Here is a 20,677-nt window from a genome sequence, read left to right on the forward strand (position 1 = left end):
GAAAGGCTTAGGTGCAAGGGGATTGGCAGCTTGCCTCTCCTCTCCCTGGGATGGAATTTTTAAGCATTTAACAAGCTCCCAAGCGTGCCTGACTCTGCTGGGCACTTGAGGGCTATGCAGATGAATAAAATATCGCTTCTAATTTTGAGAAGCATCCCATCTTGTGGCTTACACTCTGCCCACACATCAGGGCAGACCCGATGTCTATGCGGAGGTCTTTCTTCCCTCTCAGGTCCCCTATGATGATCTGCGCTACCTCTTTGGAGAGATCATGTACGGAGGCCATATCACAGATGACTGGGACAGGAGGCTCTGCAGGACCTATCTGGAGGAATTCATCAGACCTGAAATGCTAGAAGGAGAGCTGTCTCTGGCACCAGGGTTCCCACTCCCGGGCAACCTGGACTATACTGGCTACCATCAGGTAAGGCTCTTCTCATACCTGGGTCTTCCTTCAAGTCTGCCCTGCAGAACAAGGAATGCTCACACAGGGCCAGGGAAGAATGGCCTACAGAACAGAGCTTAGATGGAGTGTGGTTCTCAGCCCCAAGTTTGTCCTGTTCGATTTAAGAGCTGTGGGATTCCTAGCCTCAAATTCGTGATACAATTGAGCTTTTTGGAGATCTTTCTACTCTTGATGTTTGGTTCAATAATTTCTATTTGTTGCTCTTTTCTACACATAATAGCTGGGGCATTCATTTGATTGCTTTCATCCAAGATATTGACAAAGCCATTAGGAGCAAAATTCCAGGTTAAGAACTTAGCCAACTTTGGGTAAAGTTTGTATTAGTGATTCCAAATATCTTCAGAGGGACATGACCTTGCAGACAGAGCATTTGCCCCTCCTGTTCTTTCTTGGCTGCAGTAAACTACGTGCATACACGCCCATGTACACACACACACACACACACACACATTCCCATGGAGCTCTTCTGTACTATTACTTTGAGTTCTCATTTTACTATGACCGCAGCTATTTTTAAAGTGTTCATTTTTACTTATTTAGCCTGCCATGGAAGATATATTAAGAGATTTTTTTAAAGATTTTTATTTATTTATTCATGAGAGAGAGACAGAGACAGAGACACAGGCAGAGGGAGAAGCAGGCTCCCTGTGGGGAGCCCGATGTGGGACTTGATCCCAGGACCCCAGGATCATGACCTGAGCTAAAGGCAGATGCTCAACCACTAAGCCACCCACGTGCCCCTAGATGATTATTTTTAAAAAACCTTCATGATTGCTTGACTTTTGAACATGCCTAAAATAAATATGAATACCAAACTCAAGGGAAATACTGGTCATGGGTACATTAACTATAAACTTGAAAAAAAAAAAGCTTTAAACTTTAATTCATAAAATTTAAACTGAGGGGTGCCTGGCTCTCTCAGTCGGAGGAGCAGGCGACTCTTTCTATCAGGGTCCTGAGTTCAGCGACACTTTGGGTGTAGAGATTACTTAAATATGTCTTTAAAAACCATAAAATTAAAAAAAAATAAAAATAAAATAAAAATAAATTTAAAAAAACCATAAAATTGAAAAAGATAAACTACCAAAGTCATTCAATCCAGAAAAACTTGAACCTATGAAAAGAAATTTCAAACAGCAAGACTACTTAAAGAAAATACAAGGAATTTTTAAAAATTGCTTGACCAGGGGATCCCTGGGTGGCGCAGCGGTTTAGCGTCTGCCTTTGGCCCAGGGCGCGATCCTGGAGACCCAGGATCGAATCCCACGTCAGGCTCCCGGTGCATGGAGCCTGCTTCTCCCTCTTCCTGTGTCTCTGCCTCTCTCTGTCTCTCTCTCTGTGTGACTATCATAAATAAATAAAAATTTAAAAAAATTAAAAAAAAAAATTGCTTGACCAAAAGGCATCAGGGTTTTAGCCGATAAACTTGTGCAAGAGCGCCCTCTAGTGTCTGCGGGACAATCCGACAAGTGGCTCGAGGTGGGAAGGGCAGCAGCGAGGCTGGCACACTTCCCAGGGACTGAGAGATTTTCATCTTCTTTACATCTCTCTTTAATCCGCCAGTTAGTGGATGGTTCCAGGGCACCTACCAAGAGTTCAGGAGTGTGCTGGAGGCTGGAAGCAATACATGAATAAACACACTAGTTGGCCTTTGAGGAATGAGCCATCTTTTACTTAGACTAGAGGATACACCAAGAAATCAACATCCATTTAGGAGCTGACCTTGAGGGGCACTTTCTCACAGTAATGGAAAGACCTGGAAGGGGCCCTCAGAAAACATTTGGAGAAGAAAGCGAGGGATGGTTTTTTAGGGACAGCCTGCCATGACTGACCATAGGGATGCGTTGTTTGGATGGCACGATTAAAAACATTTTTTAATTCAAACAATTTTTGCCAGGGGCACCTGGATAGCTCAGTTGCTTAAGCATCTGCCTTCGGCTCAGGTCATGGTCTCAGGGTCTTCAGATCAAATCTCAAGTCAGGCTCCCTGCTCAGCAGGGAGTCTGCTTCTCCCTCTGCCCCTCCCCTGTGCTTGTGCTCGTGCTCTCTCTTGCGCGCACACATGCTCTCTCTCAAATAAATAAATAAAATCATTTTTTATTTTTTTATTTTTTAATAAAATAATTTTTATTGGTGTTCAATTTACCAACATACAGAATAACACCCAGTGCTCATCCCGTCAAGTGCCTCCCCCAGTGCCCATCACCCAGTCACCCCCACCCCCCCGCCCTCCTCCCCTTCCACCACCCCTAGTTCGTTTCCCAGAGTTAGGAGTCTTTATGTTCTGTCTCCCTTTCTGATATTTCCCACACATTTCTTCTCCCATCCCTTCTATTCCCTTTCACTATTATTTATATTCCCCAAATGAATGAGAACATATAATGTTTGTCCTTCTCCGATTGACTTACTTCACTCAGCATAATGCCCTCCAGTTCCATCCACGTCGAAGCAAATGGGGGTATTTGTCGTTTCTAATGGCTGAGGAATATTCCATTGTATACATAAACCACATCTTCTTTATCCATTCATCTTTCGATGGACACCGAGGCTCCTTCCACAGTTTGGCTATTGTGGACATTGCTGCTAGAAACATCGGGGTGCAGGTGTCCCGGCGTTTCACTGCATCTGTATCTTTGGGGTAAATCCCCAGCAGTGCAATTGCTGGGTCGTAGGGCAGGTCTATTTTTAACTCTTTGAGGAACCTCCACACAGTTTTCCAGAGTGGCTGCACCAGTTCACATTCCCACCAACAGTGTAAGAGGGTTCCCTTTTCTCCACATCCTCTCCAACATTTGTTGTTTCCTGCCTTGTTAATTTTCCCCATTCTCATTGGTGTGAGGTGGTATCTCATTGTGGTTTTGATTTGTATTTCCCTGATGGCAAGTGATGCAGAGCCTTTTCTCATGTGCATGTTGGCCATGTCTATGTCTTCCTCTGTGAGATTTCTGTTCATGTCTTTTGCCCATTTCATGATTGGATTGTTTGTTTCTTTGGTGTTGAGTTTAAGAAGTTCTTTATAGATCTTGGAAACTAGCCCTTTATCTGATACGTCATTTGCAAATATCTTCTCCCATTCTGTAGGTTGTCTTTTAGCTTTGTTGACTGTATCCTTTGCTGTGCAAAAGCTTCTTTTTTTAAATTTTTTTATTTATTTATGATAGTCACACACAGAGAGAGAGAGAGAGGCAGAGACATAGGCAGAGGGAGAAGCAGGCTCCATGCACCGGGAGCCCAACATGGGATTCGATCCCGGGTCTCCAGGATCGCGCCCTGGGCCAAAGGCAGGCGCCAAACCGCTGCACCACCCAGGGATCCCCAAAAGCTTCTTTAAAAAAATCTTTTTTAAAAAAAAAATTTTTTGCCAGAGGTAGGAATTCCTGATTAACAGCAAAACTCGCCTTGTCCCAAAGCTCGATTCACACATTTATTCTGCATCTAGGTTTGTCACCTCTGATTTAGATAAATGGAGGAGAGAGAAAAGGAATTTAAGGGCGAGAGGCCTGGGATCCTAGGAGTGTCTTGAGTAAGACACTAGGTAGGCGTCCGTATTTCTCAAGCACTTTGGGAAGTCCTCCTTGTGTGTGGAGGGAGGGACAGGTGTAGACCAGGGAGTAGGGAGCCTGGAGACGGAGAAAGTCCTCTAAGCTTCCTGAAGAAGACAATGTCTGTGTGGGCGTGGAAGTTCTGGAAAGCCAGCCTGGCACACAAAGACAGGTGCTGCCAAGGCAAGACTGGCAGACAGGATGTGTGCCAGGTGGAGAGCATGCCCACGACGGCCAGTGCCAGTGAGCAGGGAGGCAGGTGCCTTAGGCCTGCTGCGGCCCCCAGACAGCCCCCCATCCCAGACGACGAACCAGAGTGGGTGGCCCACTCATCCCGGTTTGTGTTTAAGTGCACCTGTCCTTGACTTCCAGTACGTCGATGCCCAGCTGCCTGCAGAATCGCCCTACCTCTATGGCCTCCACCCCAACGCTGAGATCGGCTTCCTGACCCAGACGTCGGAAAAGCTCTTCCGCACCGTGCTGGAGCTGCAGCCCCGGGACAGCCACGCTGGAGACAGAGCAGGGGCCACCAGAGAAGAAAAGGTATGTGGAGGGGAGGGGGAGTTGCCAGAGATCCTTCTGGGGCACCCAAGGATGGCACAGTGAGATGCTCCTCCCGCTGGCCACATTGGCAGCACAGACCACATGGTGCACACCTTCCCCTCACCTGTGGCCGGTGCAGCCTTGACCCACAGGCCAGGGGTCTGTGTGAATCATAGGAGGTCCCTGCCACTGGCTTTCACAGTTTGCTTTTCTAGTTCCCCAAAGACTATTTCTATCCCACTTGCCTGCCAAAGGGAAGTAAGACAGGGCCGAACAGTGGAGGGGCAGGGGAGCTAGAAAGGGACCTAGCGATTCCTTGACAAACCGAGCGGTGACCAGTGGGCAGCTGTACTTAATGAGTGCCACCCTCACTGCACCAACCAGATGCTCATTTGGTTTGGTCACTCTTTAAAACGAAAATGCCTTCTGTGCAAACAACATTGGATCAGAGGTCCTCCAGCACACAGGTAAGGGCTGCTGAGCGCAGGACTTTCAGAAATTTCAGAAAGGCAGAGGGGAACCATGGAGTAGTTAAGGCAGACAGAGGTGAGATGGCACCACCTTAGAGATCAGGTGGTCTGAGGGCTCTGCTCCTGGACCACGCACCACACAGGATGGAAGAGGAAGGAGGCCCAGTGAAATCTGTCCCTGGACAAGCCACCTGGGTTCCCACAGGATACCTCCCCGGCGCCTGCCTCTGATCCACAGCACCACCTGGATTCCCTCCTCTGAGCTGCCACTGGGTTTACAAGGAAATTTACCTGGAAGATTAAAGGTTAGGAAGCTGGGCAGTTACCAAATTGAAAGCTTCGGGGATTGCTTTTAGGAGGACAACCCACTTCATACTGAAGGAGCTGGACTTCCTTCCATCCAAAGGTGTCAAGTGTGCCATCCTGCTCTCAGATCTTAACACGCCCCAGGACTAGGCCAGAAGCTTGGAATTCTGACTCTGGGGTCCAGGGTCAAGCGCAGGCATATGCACCCTGGTGATTTTGCTGCAGGTGAGCGTACTCCCAGAAAGCTACTCTAAATCACACTACTCAGCCAATCCCACTATTTGATGCCTAAGATAGAATTTGAGAACAAAAAGGAAGAGAAGACATGTTATGTCACCCAGACCCCAAGCCAGCTAGGATGAAAAGCTGTTCTAGTTGTAACATTGTGGAACTGGAGGGTATTATGCTGAGTGAAGTAAGTCCATCAGAGAAGGACAATCATCATACGGTTTCACTCATATGGAGGATATAAAAAATAGTGAAAGGGATTATAGGGGAAAGAAGAGAAAATGAGTGGGAAATATCAAAGAGGGTGACAAAACATGAGAGACGCATAACTCTGGGAAAGGAACAAGGGGTAGTGGAAGGGGAGGTGGGCGGGGGTTGGGGTGACTGAGTGACGGGCACTGAGGGGGGCACTTGACAGGATGAACACTGGGTGTTATACTCTATGTTGGCAAATTGAACTCCAATAAAAAAATATACAGAAAGAGAGAAAGGGAAGAAGGAAAGGAAGGGAGGAAAGGAAGGAAGGGAGGAAGGGAAGGAAGGGAAGAAGGAAGGGAGAAAGAAAGAGAGAAAGAGAGAGAGAAAAAAAGGAAGGAAGGAAGGAAGGAAGGAAGGAAGGAAGGAAGGAAGGAAGGAAGGAAGGAAGGAAAAGAAAGAAGAAAAAGAAAGAAGAAAGAAAGAAAGAAAGAAAGAAAGAAAGAAAGAAAGAAAAGAGAAAAGGAAAGAAAAGAAAAGAAAAGAAGAAAAAAGAAAAGAAAAAGAAAAGAAAAAAGAAAAGAAAAGAAAGAAAAGAAAAGAAGGAAAAGAAAAGAAAAGAAAAGAACAGAACAGCGAGTCCAGGACTCTATACGGGATCGATTTAGGGTTCTTCAGGCAGGGTTCAAAGAAGCCTCTCGTTCCCGTCGGGGCCTCATCCTTGTCCAGCTCCAGAAATGATGCTGCAGAAGTGAATGGGCATCACACAGTGCAGACAGGCGTCGTGTGTGTGTGTGTGTGTGTGTGTGTGTGTGTGTGTGTGTGTGTGTATGCCTGGTGTGTGGTCGCCTTGTCCTGTGCTGTGTGCCTTCTCCCCAGCACAGTCGCTCAGTGGACAGGCAGAGAGCCAGAGCAGACAACGTGTTTTACTGTCAAGCTGGCGGCAGCCCAGAGGTGGCACCTGCACAAATCTGCTCCCCTGCCTGCTTGCATCTGGATGAGAACCTGGGACATAGCACGCCCCTGGGCTGCCAGGCACCTGGGAAGGAGAGACAGAAGTGGGGGGGAGCTTGGATGTTCCAGGACACCACGGGCTCCTCTGATGACCTGAGCTGGAACTGCTGTGCAGCCCCAAATGCCTCTCTTAGGCAGATGAGCCTGCTGCTATTGGGGGGGTACCTGGCCATATTAGTTTGCTAGGCTGCCACCACAAAGTACCACAGACCAGGAGGCTTGGACAACAAAAGTGTGTTTTCTCACTGTTCCAGAGGCTGGAAGTCCAAGATCAAGATGTCAGCAGGGTCGCTTTTCTCCTGAGGCTTCTCTGTTTGGCTCGTGGGTGGCAGTCTTCTTCCTGTGGCCTCTTGAGACCTTCCCTCTGGGCTCATGCGCCCTTGCTGTCTCTGTGCGTGCAAATGTCCTCTTCCTAAAGATACCAGTCAGATTGAGTTAGGACCACGTTATTACAGCCTCCTTGTAATGTAATCATCTCTGTAAAGGTCCCGTTTCCAAACACAGTCACATTCTAAGGTACTGGGGGATATGTGAGTTTTAGGGGGACATGACCCAGCCCATCACACTGGCTCCAGGCCCCCCTCAGACATACACCCTTTCAGTGTTAGGGATGCAGTAGCATCTCCCCCATTTGTCCTTGACTACTGAATCTCGCTAGTGTTGAATGAGTGTCTGGTCATCTGGAAGAAAGTGAGACAGGTGCCTGACTCCTTACATCACAGTACCTTTCAGATGGCTACATTTAAGCTTTTTTTTTTTTTAAGATTTTACTTATTTATTCATGAGAGAGAGAGAGAGAGAGAGGCAGGCAGAGGGAGAAGCAGGCTCCCTGCAGGGAGCCTGATGTGGGACTCAATCCCAGGACCCTGGAATCATGCCCTGAGCTGGAGGCAGACACTCAACCACTGAGCCATTTAAGCATTTTTAATGAATTTTACATGAAAACATCAAAAGTACTGAAAGATAACTTGGGTGAATACTTCTATGATCATACAAAGAGGAAGGCATTGTAAAACCTCTTCTTAAAGAGCAACTCAGAATCTATAAAGATTGACAAATGTGATGACTGGGAAACTTTAAAAGATCTGCAAACCCAAAAACACCATGAACAAAGTCCAAGACAAGCTAGGAGAATCTCTGCCACACAGACACTGGGCTGTGGGCAGATCTTATTAAACTATGAAGAGTTCTGACAGGTAGAGGAAGAGAGGACAGAAGAAGGGGACAGAAGGACACAGAGTCACACGATAACATGACAGGCCAGTAAAAATAGCACAGTTCTCACTGTACTCCCGACTACATGAAGGTATGTGAAATATCCTTTTTTACTTGATGGTACAGAGTTTTAAAAGTGATCTCATCCAGTGGTGAGGGCGTAAGAACACACTCTCTGGGGATGAAGGTTTCAATTCCAGAACAACAGCTACTAAAATGTAAAATGTTCCCCTTTTTTTTTTTAACCGTAATTCTATTTCTAGGAATGCAACCTGTGGAAACGCTCCACAGTGTGCAGATTTTGTGCTGTATTTATTACAGGATCAATTATACTGGTACAAATGATAAACAGGGCAAATATCCATCAAAAAGGGAAATGACACAAATTATGGTATGCCCAAACAGTTAAATAATATATTCTAGGGATCCCTGGGTGGCGCAGTGGTTTGGTGCCTGCCTTTGGCCCAGGGCGCGATCCTGGAGACCCGGGATCGAATCCCACGTCGGGCTCCCGGTGCATGGAGCCTGCTTCTCCCTCTGCCTGTGTCTCTGCCTCTCTCTCTCTCTGTAACTATCAAAAGTAAATAAATTAAAAAAATAATATATTCTATACTATCATATGTGTATACATGATACGTAGTATATATATCACAGTACTTATATAAAATATATGCAATGTTTTAAAAAGGCAGGTCAATTAGGTTCTAACAAGAAAATGTGTCCAGGATTTATTATAAGGTGAAAAGCAAGTGTAGTATGACTGCATTAGTGAGAGGGAGGTGCAGAGGAAGGGGGAAGGCTGCAGCGGGGACAAGGAAGGTAGTTAGGACAGGTGACAGACACCGCTCTGTGCCTCAGAGGATATCTGCGGGGACTCTAAACAAAGACAGAAGCAGTTACCAGTGACTTGCTCCTCTTTGAGGGAAGAGGCAAGATTGTAACAGGATTTGGTTCCTAATATTACAACTGTCTGTGAAGCTTAGATTTTTAGGGTAAGCATTTATTTGTCAGGAAAAAAAAAGGCAGAGCAGTTTGCTTGTGGAAATAATTAGACCACATTCCTTGCAGCCCATTCTTTCACCTGAAGAGCCCTTAGGCTCCCGCAGGTCGGTATACCTGCTCCCTTCCCTGGCAGTGCTCCCTGTCTGAGGCTTCTCCCGGTCTGCTCACTTGCTCCCTTCCCTGGGCAGTCCTTCCCATCTTGGGCTTATCCTGACTGTGCACCTGCTCCGGCCCGCAGTCCTCCACATCCTGGGCTCCTCCTGTCTGTGCACCTGCTCCCTTCCATAGAAGTCCTCCCATCCTGGGCTCCTCCCGGCCTGTGCACCTGCACCCTTCCATGGCTGTCCTCCCCATCCTGGGCTCCTCCCTGTCTGTGCACGTGCTCCGTTCCATGGCAGTCCTCCCCATCCTGGGTTCCTCCTGTCTGTGCAGCTGCTCCCTTCCCTGGCAGTCCTCCCATCCTGGGCTCCTCCTGTCTGTGCACCTGCTCCCTTCCGTGGTAGTCCCCCCTATGCAGGGCTCATCCTGTCTTTGCACCTGCTCCCTTCCATGGCAGTCCTCTCCATCCTGGGCTCCTCCTGTCTATGCACCTGCTCCCTTCCCTGGCAGTCCTCCCCATCCTGGGCTCCTCCTGTCTGCATCTACTCCCTTCCCAGGCAGTCCTCCCATTCTGGGCTCCTCCTGTCTGTGCACCTGCTCCCTTCCATGGCAGTCCTCCCATCCTGGGCTCCTCCTGTCTGTGCACCTGCTCCCTTCCGTGGTAGTCCCCCCTATGCAGGGCTCATCCTGTCTTTGCACCTGCTCCCTTCCATGGCAGTCCTCTCCATCCTGGGCTCCTCCTGTCTATGCACCTGCTCCCTTCCCTGGCAGTCCTCCCCATCCTGGGCTCCTCCTGTCTGCATCTGCTCCCTTCCCAGGCAGTCCTCCCATCCTGGGCTCCTCCTGTCTGTGCATCTGCTCCCTTCCCAGGCAGTCCTCCCATCCTGGGCTCCTCCTGTCTGTGTACTGCTCCCTTCCGTGGTAGTCCCCCCTATCCAGGGCTCATCCTGTCTGTGCACCTGCTCCCTTCCATGGCAGTCCTCCTCATCTTCAGCTCCTCTGTGTCTGTGCACCTGCTCCCTTCCATGGCAGTCCTCTATGTCCTCAGACTTGGTCTCCAAATCCTGCTCAGCCTGATCAGGACAGAGTTCTGTTTCTCCATGGTCTGTGTATTTTGGGAGAGTGCCTCCAGACTATCTTTTCATCTCTTTGTGCAAATGTCCGAATGGCAGCTCATGGGTGTAGGGCTGTTTCTTCAAATTCAGCTCCATAGAAAGTAAGATGATATAATTTTAGCCATTAGTCTTCTATCCCAGCAGCACCTCTCAGGTACCGTTAAAATTCTGTTCTGGTTTTTGCTGTGACAGCACCAGAGACCCCTTTCTGACAGGGAGATGAGGTTTTACTTTCCTTTTTCAGATATCAGCCTTTTTCCTGGAGAGTGTATTGTGTGTTAACAATACAAGGCAAAGTGAATATTAATAATCCCTTCTGTAGCTCTGTATAGCTTTCAGATGCCACCACATCCATCAGCTCACTTGATTTGATCTTTGCAACAGCCCTGGGAGTTGGGGGGGGGGGGCAGGTGGAGAAAGACGCTCTTGGAAATTTTTATAGATAAAAAAATTGAGGCCTAGATGACTTGCTTACACTCATGTGGCTAACACATCACAACTGTATTAACTCAGCCAAGGGTTTTGGTTGCAAGCAAGAGACTAATTTAGCTGAAATAGGCAAGAAATAGCCCACTGTGTCAAAGGAATCAACCTAAGAAAGGATGGAGAAATCCCAGGGGCTCTAGGATCCAAGGGAGAAAGAAGAATGTCCTTTCAGGGCACTTCCATCAGTAGCTCCAGCCACTTTCTGTCCCTGAATCAGGCTTGAGATTCAAATTTTAGTGCTCCTGGGAATGATGATCTTGTTGGCCTACTCTGCTCATGGGAGGATTGGGCCCCATGACTGTACCCCAAAACAATGGGGAAGGGATTTCACAAGTGGAGATGGGGACCTGTTATAGGAGATGACGAGCAGAACAACAACCATCCCATCAGGTCCTCCTGGAGCCCAAGCTTTCATGATCCAGGAGGCGCCACCCCCCTCCATGCTGGCCACATGTTCTATTATGTCTGCACTTGCTCCATTTTTCTTTCTCTGCTGACAGACCTCCCAGGCTTACTCATTTGCTTCAAAATGGCAGACTCAGCCTCCAAGTACTTGCCCCTAAATAACCCAGGATCTCAGTGCTTCAGTTCCAGTTTTCAAGGCAAGACACCCTGGTGGTTCTAGCTCCCCTGGTCTAATTAGCTGATAGTTTGTGCAGTAAAAGGAATCATGGGGCTGGGAGGAGGCTTACATGATAGATGGGGATGCTTGTTCCAGGACCCAAGGACAGAAACTGCAGTGCAGCCTCATGGAATACATATACACACACACGCACACACACACACTTATTCATCACTACTGCTCATCACTTCAGGTTCATATGGTCCCAAATGACCATCCTAGGCTATCCTATGCCTTTCCAGTTTCATCTGCGCAGCTAATTTGGGTCGGCCTCTGGATTTTCCCAACTCCTGATTCTCGAGAAGACACCTATGTTCTCTTTTTAAGCTGGTCACCCTCTGGAGAGGCCATTCTGTGGGCAGTGCTCAAGCCCTGACCCAGCTGACCTAAGCAAGTAGGCAAGAGTATGGCCAGGGGTTGGATGACTGGCCTCTTTATCACCATATCACAGGGGAATGGAGTCCTGGAGAGTCAGAAACCTTTCTTAACCCTGTGTTTCCTGTTGTGGGGCAGGTCAAGGCCCTCCTGGAAGAAATCCTGGAGCGCGTGACAGATGAGTTCAACATGGCAGAGCTGATGGCCAAAGTGGAGGAACGCACCCCCTACATCGTCGTTGCCTTCCAGGAGTGTGAACGGATGAACATCCTCACCAGGGAGATCCAGCGCTCACTAAGAGAGCTGGATCTTGGCTTAAAGGTGAGTTGTGTGAGGTCTGGGTGGGAAGCGGCACTGCCAGAGGACACGGCTGGACCCCCTGGGGGAGGGGGGCTTCCAGGGACTTGGGAGCTGGGCAGCTGTCCTACAGCAATCTGGATGCTCCAGAAGGTGTCACTCCCAGAAACCAGGGTCTGGCTGGGCTGTGGGGAGGCTAAGACCCAAGGTTCTATAAAATCGGAAGCTGTACTGAAGTTAGAATATGCTAGAATGGCGGGTCAGCATATGCACACTGCCTGAGGACACCGTACTCTGAGGAGCAAGCAAGAGTACATTGTGACAGCCTGGTGTCTTCTACTGACATAAGATAAGTTGCTTTCGTGGGGAGGGTGGGGGCAAAAGAATGCTGGATGCGGTTCAGGTTCTAGAACTGGACGCCCCCCAGGGTCACCAGCCAGCCCCTGCACTTCCTTGCTGTGTGGCCTTAAAGTGGCTTAGGTCTCAGTGTCTCCATTTCTTCACCTGTAAAACAGGGATGACAGTCCTACTTCATCAGGCATGGGCAAAGGATTAAGTCAGATAATGTACATAGTATGTTTAGAGCGATGCCTAGCATACAGTAAACACCCCAAAGTAGAGCTGATAATTATCACCACCCTATCAGGGGAAAGGATTTTAATCTCTTACGTCAGGGTTGTAGGAAAGGTCCAAGATCCTGCACAGACTCTATGTTGCTCTTGAGCAATGAAGGAGCCTATTTCGACCACCAGTTCCTTGGATGAGTGAACCTTAAAGACCAGGAGGTAATTATGTTAGGTGCCTGGCCCAGACCCTCGTGGAGAAGCAGTGGTATCACCACGCCTCCAGTGACAGGTAAACGGGAGATCCCGCTGACTTTCAGGAGCTGAAGGGGACCGTCGTCCACTGACATGGGCATGTTCCTTAACACAACTGTGGCCCCAGACAGAGGGAAGGGGAGAGGCCAGTTTCTGGAGCTGGCACAGAAAGCCGAGCCAGGCCCCGAGGTCCAGAAACTACAAAACAGACTGCAAAACCTATGTTGGTAGGCATTTTTTTTAATCTATTAATGTCCTCCCCCCAGTATAGATGAAGTAAGGAGGAAGGACAAACAGAAGTGATGTTGAAGACAGTACATGGAAATGTTTCCAAATTATGTACCAGCTTGTAATCAAATGAAATACAAAATGCCACAGGACCATCTCACGTGTAAAGGAGGAAGGAGTCTGCAGGTCACATGGCTCCATCCCAGAGGCACGGTCTCTACTGGCAGTGACCTCGAGGAGGTTTGCTGCAACCTTATCTTATCAAGTCTGTGCTCTTTGGTGCAGCTTGTTACCATCTGGCTTCTGATTCACTCATTTTTTCTTCCAAGAGCCGAGGCTGTGCTCGGGTGTCACGCATCACAGAGCATGCCCAGACGAAGACGAAGGGGGCGGGCAAGGAGCTTCCTCTTTGCTCTCGGTCTAGTTCAGGCACAGCTGACCGATGTGCTAAATGGGCGGGTCTGAGCAGCCATGCTGGAGGGTGCAGGCGACGTTCTGGTGACCTCCACGATGACGGTGTCAGAAGAGCGAGCACGCGGGCAGAGCATGATACGAGGCCAGCAGGGAGATGCAGGAAGAGAAAGGAAGGAACAAGTGGGCAGCATCAGGGGAGGCCCTGGAGGAGAAGCGGCATAGACTGGCCATGGAGGAAGGGTGGGATTACAGCAGGGGGGGACAAGGAGAAGGATCTTCCCGAGGCGCCGGCAGAGGCACCCTGACCCTGCTCTGGCCGGAGCAGAAGGTCCACTCAGGTGAGCGAGCGTGATGTGGTGAGCTTCAACAGCTGGTGAGGGGACGGCACCCACGAGCAGTCAAGACAGCTGTAGGAGGCCTTTTTCTCCCAGTGCCCCTGGGAGCTGGAGAAGAGGCATTTTGAAACGGTGCCGTCTACACCCAGTCTCTTTAGGATAGGTCCCTCCCCAAACAGGCCTGCTCATCGGACTCCTGGGGGGGACTCCCAGCACATGTCCCTGATCCACTGCTGGGACCTGGAAACAGTTATTTTTAAGCAGCAGCCAAGTGATTCTGACCCGAGGTCGTTTGTGAAGCAGAGGTTAAGACAAGTAGGTGGAAGAACAGGATGGGAAAAGGAGTGTGCAGAGGTTGGTAACAGAGTTCAGGGGAGGGAGAGAGACAGGAGAGGAAGGAGCAGAGGGGACAGCCTGGCAGGGGAGGGACAGGGGTCAGCAACTGCCCGCTTCTGGGACAGGGTGGCTGGCTATGCTGACCAGCTCCCATGGCAGCTCCCATGGCAGAGGGCAGGGGGCAGGGGGACATTCTGACTCTGGTTCTCCTTAAAAGCCACGTTAAAAAAAAAAAAAAGCCACGTTAAAGTTCTAGGAGCGGACAGGGGCAACTCACACGACCCCTATACACTTTGTCCAGAGGGGCACCAAAGTTAGGAGACGTCTAACTTTTTAAATCATTAAGTCAATACCCTTAGCATTTATGATAAACTTTTATGTGTAGCTGTTCATAGTTGGCTGCATGGGAAACCATAAGGCTACCACCCACAGAGAACCAGCTGAACTGAGAGGCACAGTATGCTAAGCCCAAAGACTTGTAGGAGCTCAAAGCACACAGAAGTGGTAGAAGAAGACAGGATGGACACCGAAGAGAGGTTGGTTTGCCACAACCACATTTCCACAGAGACAGATTCACCACAGTAAGACATCTGGCTCCTTGCCTTACACAGTGAAGACAGGTCCTCTGAGTACCACAAGCTGACCGCTCAAAGGTACTGACTCTCACTAACCAAATGCACAATAGCCTGATGCACAACAACCTAATAGTAACAAGTCAAAACCCAGTAATACATATGCAAAAAATAGAGAGGAATCCAAATATATCACTAAAGAAAGTCACTTACAGTTAGAGAGCAAGGAAGAAAGGAACAGAGAATAAATATAACCATAAAACAAGTAACAAAATGGCAATAAATACACACATACCTATGAATGATTTTTTGAATGTAAATGGACTAAACCCTCCATTCAAAAGACACAGAGTGACAGGATGAGTAAAAAAATAAGACCCATCTATTCACTGCATACAAGAGACTCATATCAGACCTAAAGATGCATGGAGATTGAAAATGAAGGGATGGAGAAGCATTTATCCTGAAAATGGATCTGAAAACAAAGCTGGGGTAACAATACTTATATTGGACAGATTACACTTTAAAATGAACTGTAACAAGAGACAAAGAAGGACACTTCATAAAAGGAACAATCCAACAAGAAGATAAAACAATTGTAAATATTTTTTTAAAGATTCTGTTTATTTATTTGAGAGAGAGAGAGAGAGCATGAGCAGGAGAAGCAGACTCCCTGCTGAGCAAGGAGCCCAAAGCGAGACTCAATCTCAGGACCCCAGGACCATGACCTGAGCCGAAGGCAGATGCTCAATGGACTGAGTCACCCAGGCACCCCAACAATTGTGAATATTTATGCACTCAACATGGGGACACCCAAATATGTAAAACAGTTAATAACAAAAAAGTAATCAATAGTAACTATAGTAGGGGCCTTTAACACACTATGTACATCAATGGACAGACCATCCAAACGGAAAATCAACCAGGAAACAGTGGCTCTGAATGACACATTGGATCAGATGGATTTAACAGATATGTTCAGAACATTCCATCCTAAAACAGCAGAGTGCACATTCTTTTCAAGTGCACATGGAACATTTTCCAGGACAGGTTACGTATTAGGCCACAAAACAAGTCTCAACAGATTGAAAAAGATCGAAGTCATAACCATGCATCTTTTCTGACTACAACACTATGAAACTGAAATCAATCACAAGAAAAAATCTGGAAAGAACATAAACATATGGAGGTTAAATGTGCTATTAAACAAGGAATTGATCAACTGAGAAATCAAAGAGGAAGTCAAAAAAATACATGGAGACAAATGAAAATGAAAACACAACAACACACAAAAAACAATCTTTGGAATACAGCAAAAGCAATTCAAAGTGGGGAGTTTATAGCAATACAGGCCTACCACAAGAAGCAAGAAACATCTCAAACAACCTAACCTTACACATGAAGGAGCTAGAAAAAGAAGAAACCATTAGAAGGAAGGAAATAAAGATTAGAGCAGAAATAAATGAAATAGAAACTAAAACAAAACAAAACCCAATACAATGGATCAATAAAACCAGGAGCTGGTTATTTGAAAAGATCAACAAAACTGATAAACCTTTAGTAGAATTACAAAGAGAGTGAGGGAGTGCCTGGGTGACTCAGTTGAGCATCCAATTCTTGATTTCAGCTCAGGTCATGATCTCAGAGTCATGGAATCAAGCCCCACATCAGGCTCCATGCTAGCCATGGAGCCTGCTTAAGATTCTCTCCATCCCCCTCTCCTCAACCCATTCATGCACACACTCTCAGAGAGAGGACTCAAAGTCAATCAGAAATGAAAGAGAAGGGATCCCTGGGTGGCTCAGCGGTTAGGCGCCTGCCCTTGGCCCAGGCGCGATCCTGGAGTCCCGGGATCAAGTCCCGCATTGGGCTCCTGGCATGGAGCCTGCTTCTCCCTCTGCCTGTGTCTCTGCCTCTCTCTCTCTCTCTCTCTCTCTCTGTGTCTATCATAAATAAATAAATAAATCTTTAAAAAAATGAAAGAGAAGAACTAAAAACCAACATTTCAATAATACAAAGGATTGTTAGAGATTATAAAAAATTATATGCCAATAAACTGGATAATCTAGAAGTAATGGATAAATTCCTAGAAGCATATAACCTCCCAAAACTGAATCAGGAATAGAAAATTTGAATAGACCGATTACCAGCAATGAAATTGAACCACTAATCAAAAACTTCCTAAAAAACAAAAGTGCAGGACCAGATGGTTTCATAGGTGAATTCTATCAAACAGTAGAGAAGAGTTAATACCTATTCTTCTCAAACTATTCCAAAAAGTAGAAGAGAGAGGAAAACTTCTAAATTCACTCTGTGAGGCTGGCATTACCCTGATACCAAAACCAGATTATTAAGACAGTGCATACAAAAAACTATAGGCCAATATCTCTGATGAACATAGATGCAAAAATTCTCAACAAAATATTAGAAAACTGAATCCAACTATATAGTAAATAAATCATTCACCACAATCAAGTGTGCTTTATTCCTGAGATGCAGGAGTGGTTCAATATTCACAAATCAATCAACATGACACCTCACATAAATATGAGAAAGAATAAAGACCACATGATCATTTCAACCAATGCAGGAAAAGCACAACAAAATACAACATCTATTTGCAATTAAAAAAAAAAAAAAAACTCTCCGCAAGTAGAGTTACAGGAAACCTACCTCAACATACTAAAAGCCATATATGAAAACCTCAGAGCTAACATACTCCATGCTGAAAAACTGACAGCTTTCCGCCTAGAATCAGGCACATGACAAAATGCTCACTCACCACTTTTATTGAACATAGTACTGGAAGTCCTAACCACAGCAATCAGACAAAAATTTTAAAAAGGCATCCAAATTGGTAAAGAAGAAGTAAAATGTTCACTATTTGCAGATAATGTGATACTATATAGAGAAAACCCTAAAGACTCCACCAAAAAACTACTATAACTGATAAATTCAGTAAATGAGGTATTCAGTAAAGTCACAGGATACAAAACCAGTGCACAGAAATACACTGCATTTCTACATATTAATAATGAAACAGCAGAGAATTTGAGAAAACAATCCCATTTACAATTGCACAAAAATAGTAAGATACCTAGAAATAAACTTAACCCAAGAGGTGAAAGACCTATACTCTGAAAACTATAAAACACTCATGAAAGAAATTGAAGATGACACAAACAAATGGCTCATGGATTGGGAAGATGAATATTGTTAATATGTCCATACTATCCAAAGCCATCTACAGATTTAATGCAATCCCTATCAAAATACCAACAGCATTTTCACAGAACTAAAACAATCCTAAAATTTGTATGGAAAGAATCACAAGAAAATGAAAAAGCTGGAAGTATCACAATCCCAAATTTCAAGATATACTACAAAACAGTAGTGATCAAGACAGTATGGTACTGGCAAAAAATACAGAAACATAGATCAATAGAACAGAACAGAAAGCCCAGAAATAAACCCACCATTATAAGGTCAATTAATCTTTAACAAAAGAACCAAAATTATACTTTGGAAAAAAGTCTCTTCAACGAATGGTGTTGGGAAAACTGGATATCTCCATGCAAAAGAATGAAGCTGGATCACTTTCTTTCACCATTCTCTTACACAATACACAAAAATAAACTCAAAATGGATTAAGGACCTAAATGTGAGACCTGAAAGCATAGAATCCTAGAAGAGAACACAGGCAATAACATCTCGGACATCAGCCATAACAACATCTTTCTAGATATGTCTTCTGAGGCAAGGGAAACAAAAGCAAAAATAAACTATTAGGACTTCATCAAAATAAAAAGCTTCTTCTGCACAAGGTAGGAAACAATAAAACTAAAAGACAGCATACTGAATAGAAGATATTTGCAAATGACATATCCAATAACAGGCTAGTATCCAAAATATATAAAGAATTTATACAACTCAACACCCAAAATCTAAATAATCCAATTAAAAATGGGCAGGAGACATGAACAGACATTTCTGCAAAGAAGACATGCAGATAGCCAACAGACGTATGAAAAGATGTTCATCATCACTTACCATTAGGGAAATGCAAACCAAAACAATAAGATGGTCACCTCACACCTATCAAAATGGCTAAAATCAACAACACAAGCAACAACAGATGTTGGCGAGGACATGGAGAAAAAGGAACGCTCGTGCCCTGTTGGTGGGAATGCAAACTGGTGCAGCCACTGTGAGAACAGTATGGAGGAGCCTCAAGAAATTTAAACTAGAACTGCTATATGATCCAGTAATCATAGTAGTGAGTATGTACCCAAAGAAAACCAGAACACTAATTTAAAAGGATATATGCACCCCTATGTTTAGACCAGTATCATTTTGTAACACCCAATTATGGAAACAGCCCCAGTGTCCATCAGCTGATGAATAAAGAATGTGTGGTGTATACATACAATGGAATATTATCCAGCCATAAAACAGAATGAAATCTTGCCATTGTTGTTGTCTATGCAACAACATAGATGCCACTAGAGAATAATACTAGGTGAAATAAGTCAGAGAAAGACAAATACCATATGATTTCACTGATATGTGGAATTTAAGAAAAAAAGAGACAAAAAGCCAGACCCTTAACTTATAAAGAACAAACTGATGGTGACCAGAGTGGGGGGAATGGGTGAAATAGGATGAAGGAGGGCACCTGCCGTGATGAGCACTGAGAAATGTATGGAATTGTTGAATCACAATATTGTGCACTTGAAACTATATAACACTGTATATTAACTACACAGGAATTAAAAGAAAAAATTTCTGTGAAACAGTAAAAATAAACACCATATTTCAATGATATAAGACAAAAACATATAAAATATCCTATTAATTTTTCTATTACCTACATATTAAGATATCTGACATTTTAGATATATTGAGTTCAATGGAAATATATTATGAAAATCAAGTTCATCTTTTTAATTTTTTATAGGGGGCTACAAGAAAATTTAAAATTACACACGTTACTCACATTTGCAGCTTACATTATATCGCATTTGAGCAGTGCTAGTGCTCTCTTAGTTGGAATGATTGGCCAGCCTACACACTGGGCAGGGCTGGGAATTTTTTTTTTTTAAGATTTTCTTCATTTATTTGAGAGAGAGAGACAGAGAGCACAAGCAGAGGGAGGGGCAGAACAAGAGGGACAAGCAGACTCCCCGCTGCTCCATCCCAGGACCCCAAGATCATGACCTGAGTCAGACATTTAAGCTGAGTCACCCAGGTGCCCTGGGAATCGTTTTTGATTATTCAAATGTTTTAGGACATCAGACTTTTCTTTTCTCCCTTAGGCTTTCAGTGGCAATTAACAAACTCTGTTTCTAAATATGTAAAGGATACTCAAACTTGAAGTCCAGCTTGCTGATTTGGAGAACTAACCATTTCAACTCTTTACTCTGATCCATTGTTCTGACTTAATAGCACAGGTCTGACAGGGCCTTGCTTTGAACCTCTTGACGACTTACAGTCACCGCTCACCAGGCAGCCGCCCTGCCCCATGTGCCTTCCGTCTTCCAATGCACCGTCAGAACACCCAGCTGGATGGGCTGTGGTCACCCTTGGTCTGGAAGTCAGACTGGAAGGGGTGCAGCTCATGTCATTCCCACCACCGTCCCCATCACCTCCCCTCCTGTGTTACAGACAGATGAAAGCTGGCTGCAAAGGCCACCTTCATTGGGAAGAAAAAGCAGATAGGAACTGACCATCAGGACAGGGTGCAGCCTGCAGCCCCTCGAGGAAGAGGATGTGGGTGTTGCTGACGCCCTCTGGACTGAATGCTGGTTGCCTGGCTGTGAGCCCAGAGCACCCAGCTGCTTCAGATCCAACAGAGGTACCCTTTCCAAATGGAAGTTCCTGGCCCTCCAGGGGTTAGAGTCCTTAGGTGTGGACTGCAGCCTACGAATCTGAGGAATTTGATAAGATTGGGCTTGAACAAATGTAAACAGGTTTCTGTATGATAGTATAGCTGGACCTTT

General features: G+C 45.8%; 1 protein-coding gene across 2 annotated transcripts in view; it reads left to right on the forward strand.

Annotated features, from left to right (window-relative positions):
* DNAH9 (dynein axonemal heavy chain 9) overlaps positions 1-20,677 on the forward strand; it is a 329,643-nt gene that overhangs the window by 289,861 nt on the left and 19,105 nt on the right. For both annotated transcript variants that reach the window (XM_025428358.3, XM_049110232.1), the window contains 3 exons: positions 233-424; positions 4,381-4,551; positions 11,817-11,999. In XM_025428358.3, coding sequence (XP_025284143.2) covers positions 233-424; positions 4,381-4,551; positions 11,817-11,999 — 546 coding nt within the window. The remainder of the gene's footprint in view (positions 1-232; positions 425-4,380; positions 4,552-11,816; positions 12,000-20,677) is intronic.

The sequence above is a fragment of the Canis lupus genome, chromosome 5, assembly GCF_003254725.2.
Source record: "Canis lupus dingo isolate Sandy chromosome 5, ASM325472v2, whole genome shotgun sequence".
NCBI lineage: Eukaryota > Metazoa > Chordata > Mammalia > Carnivora > Canidae > Canis > Canis lupus.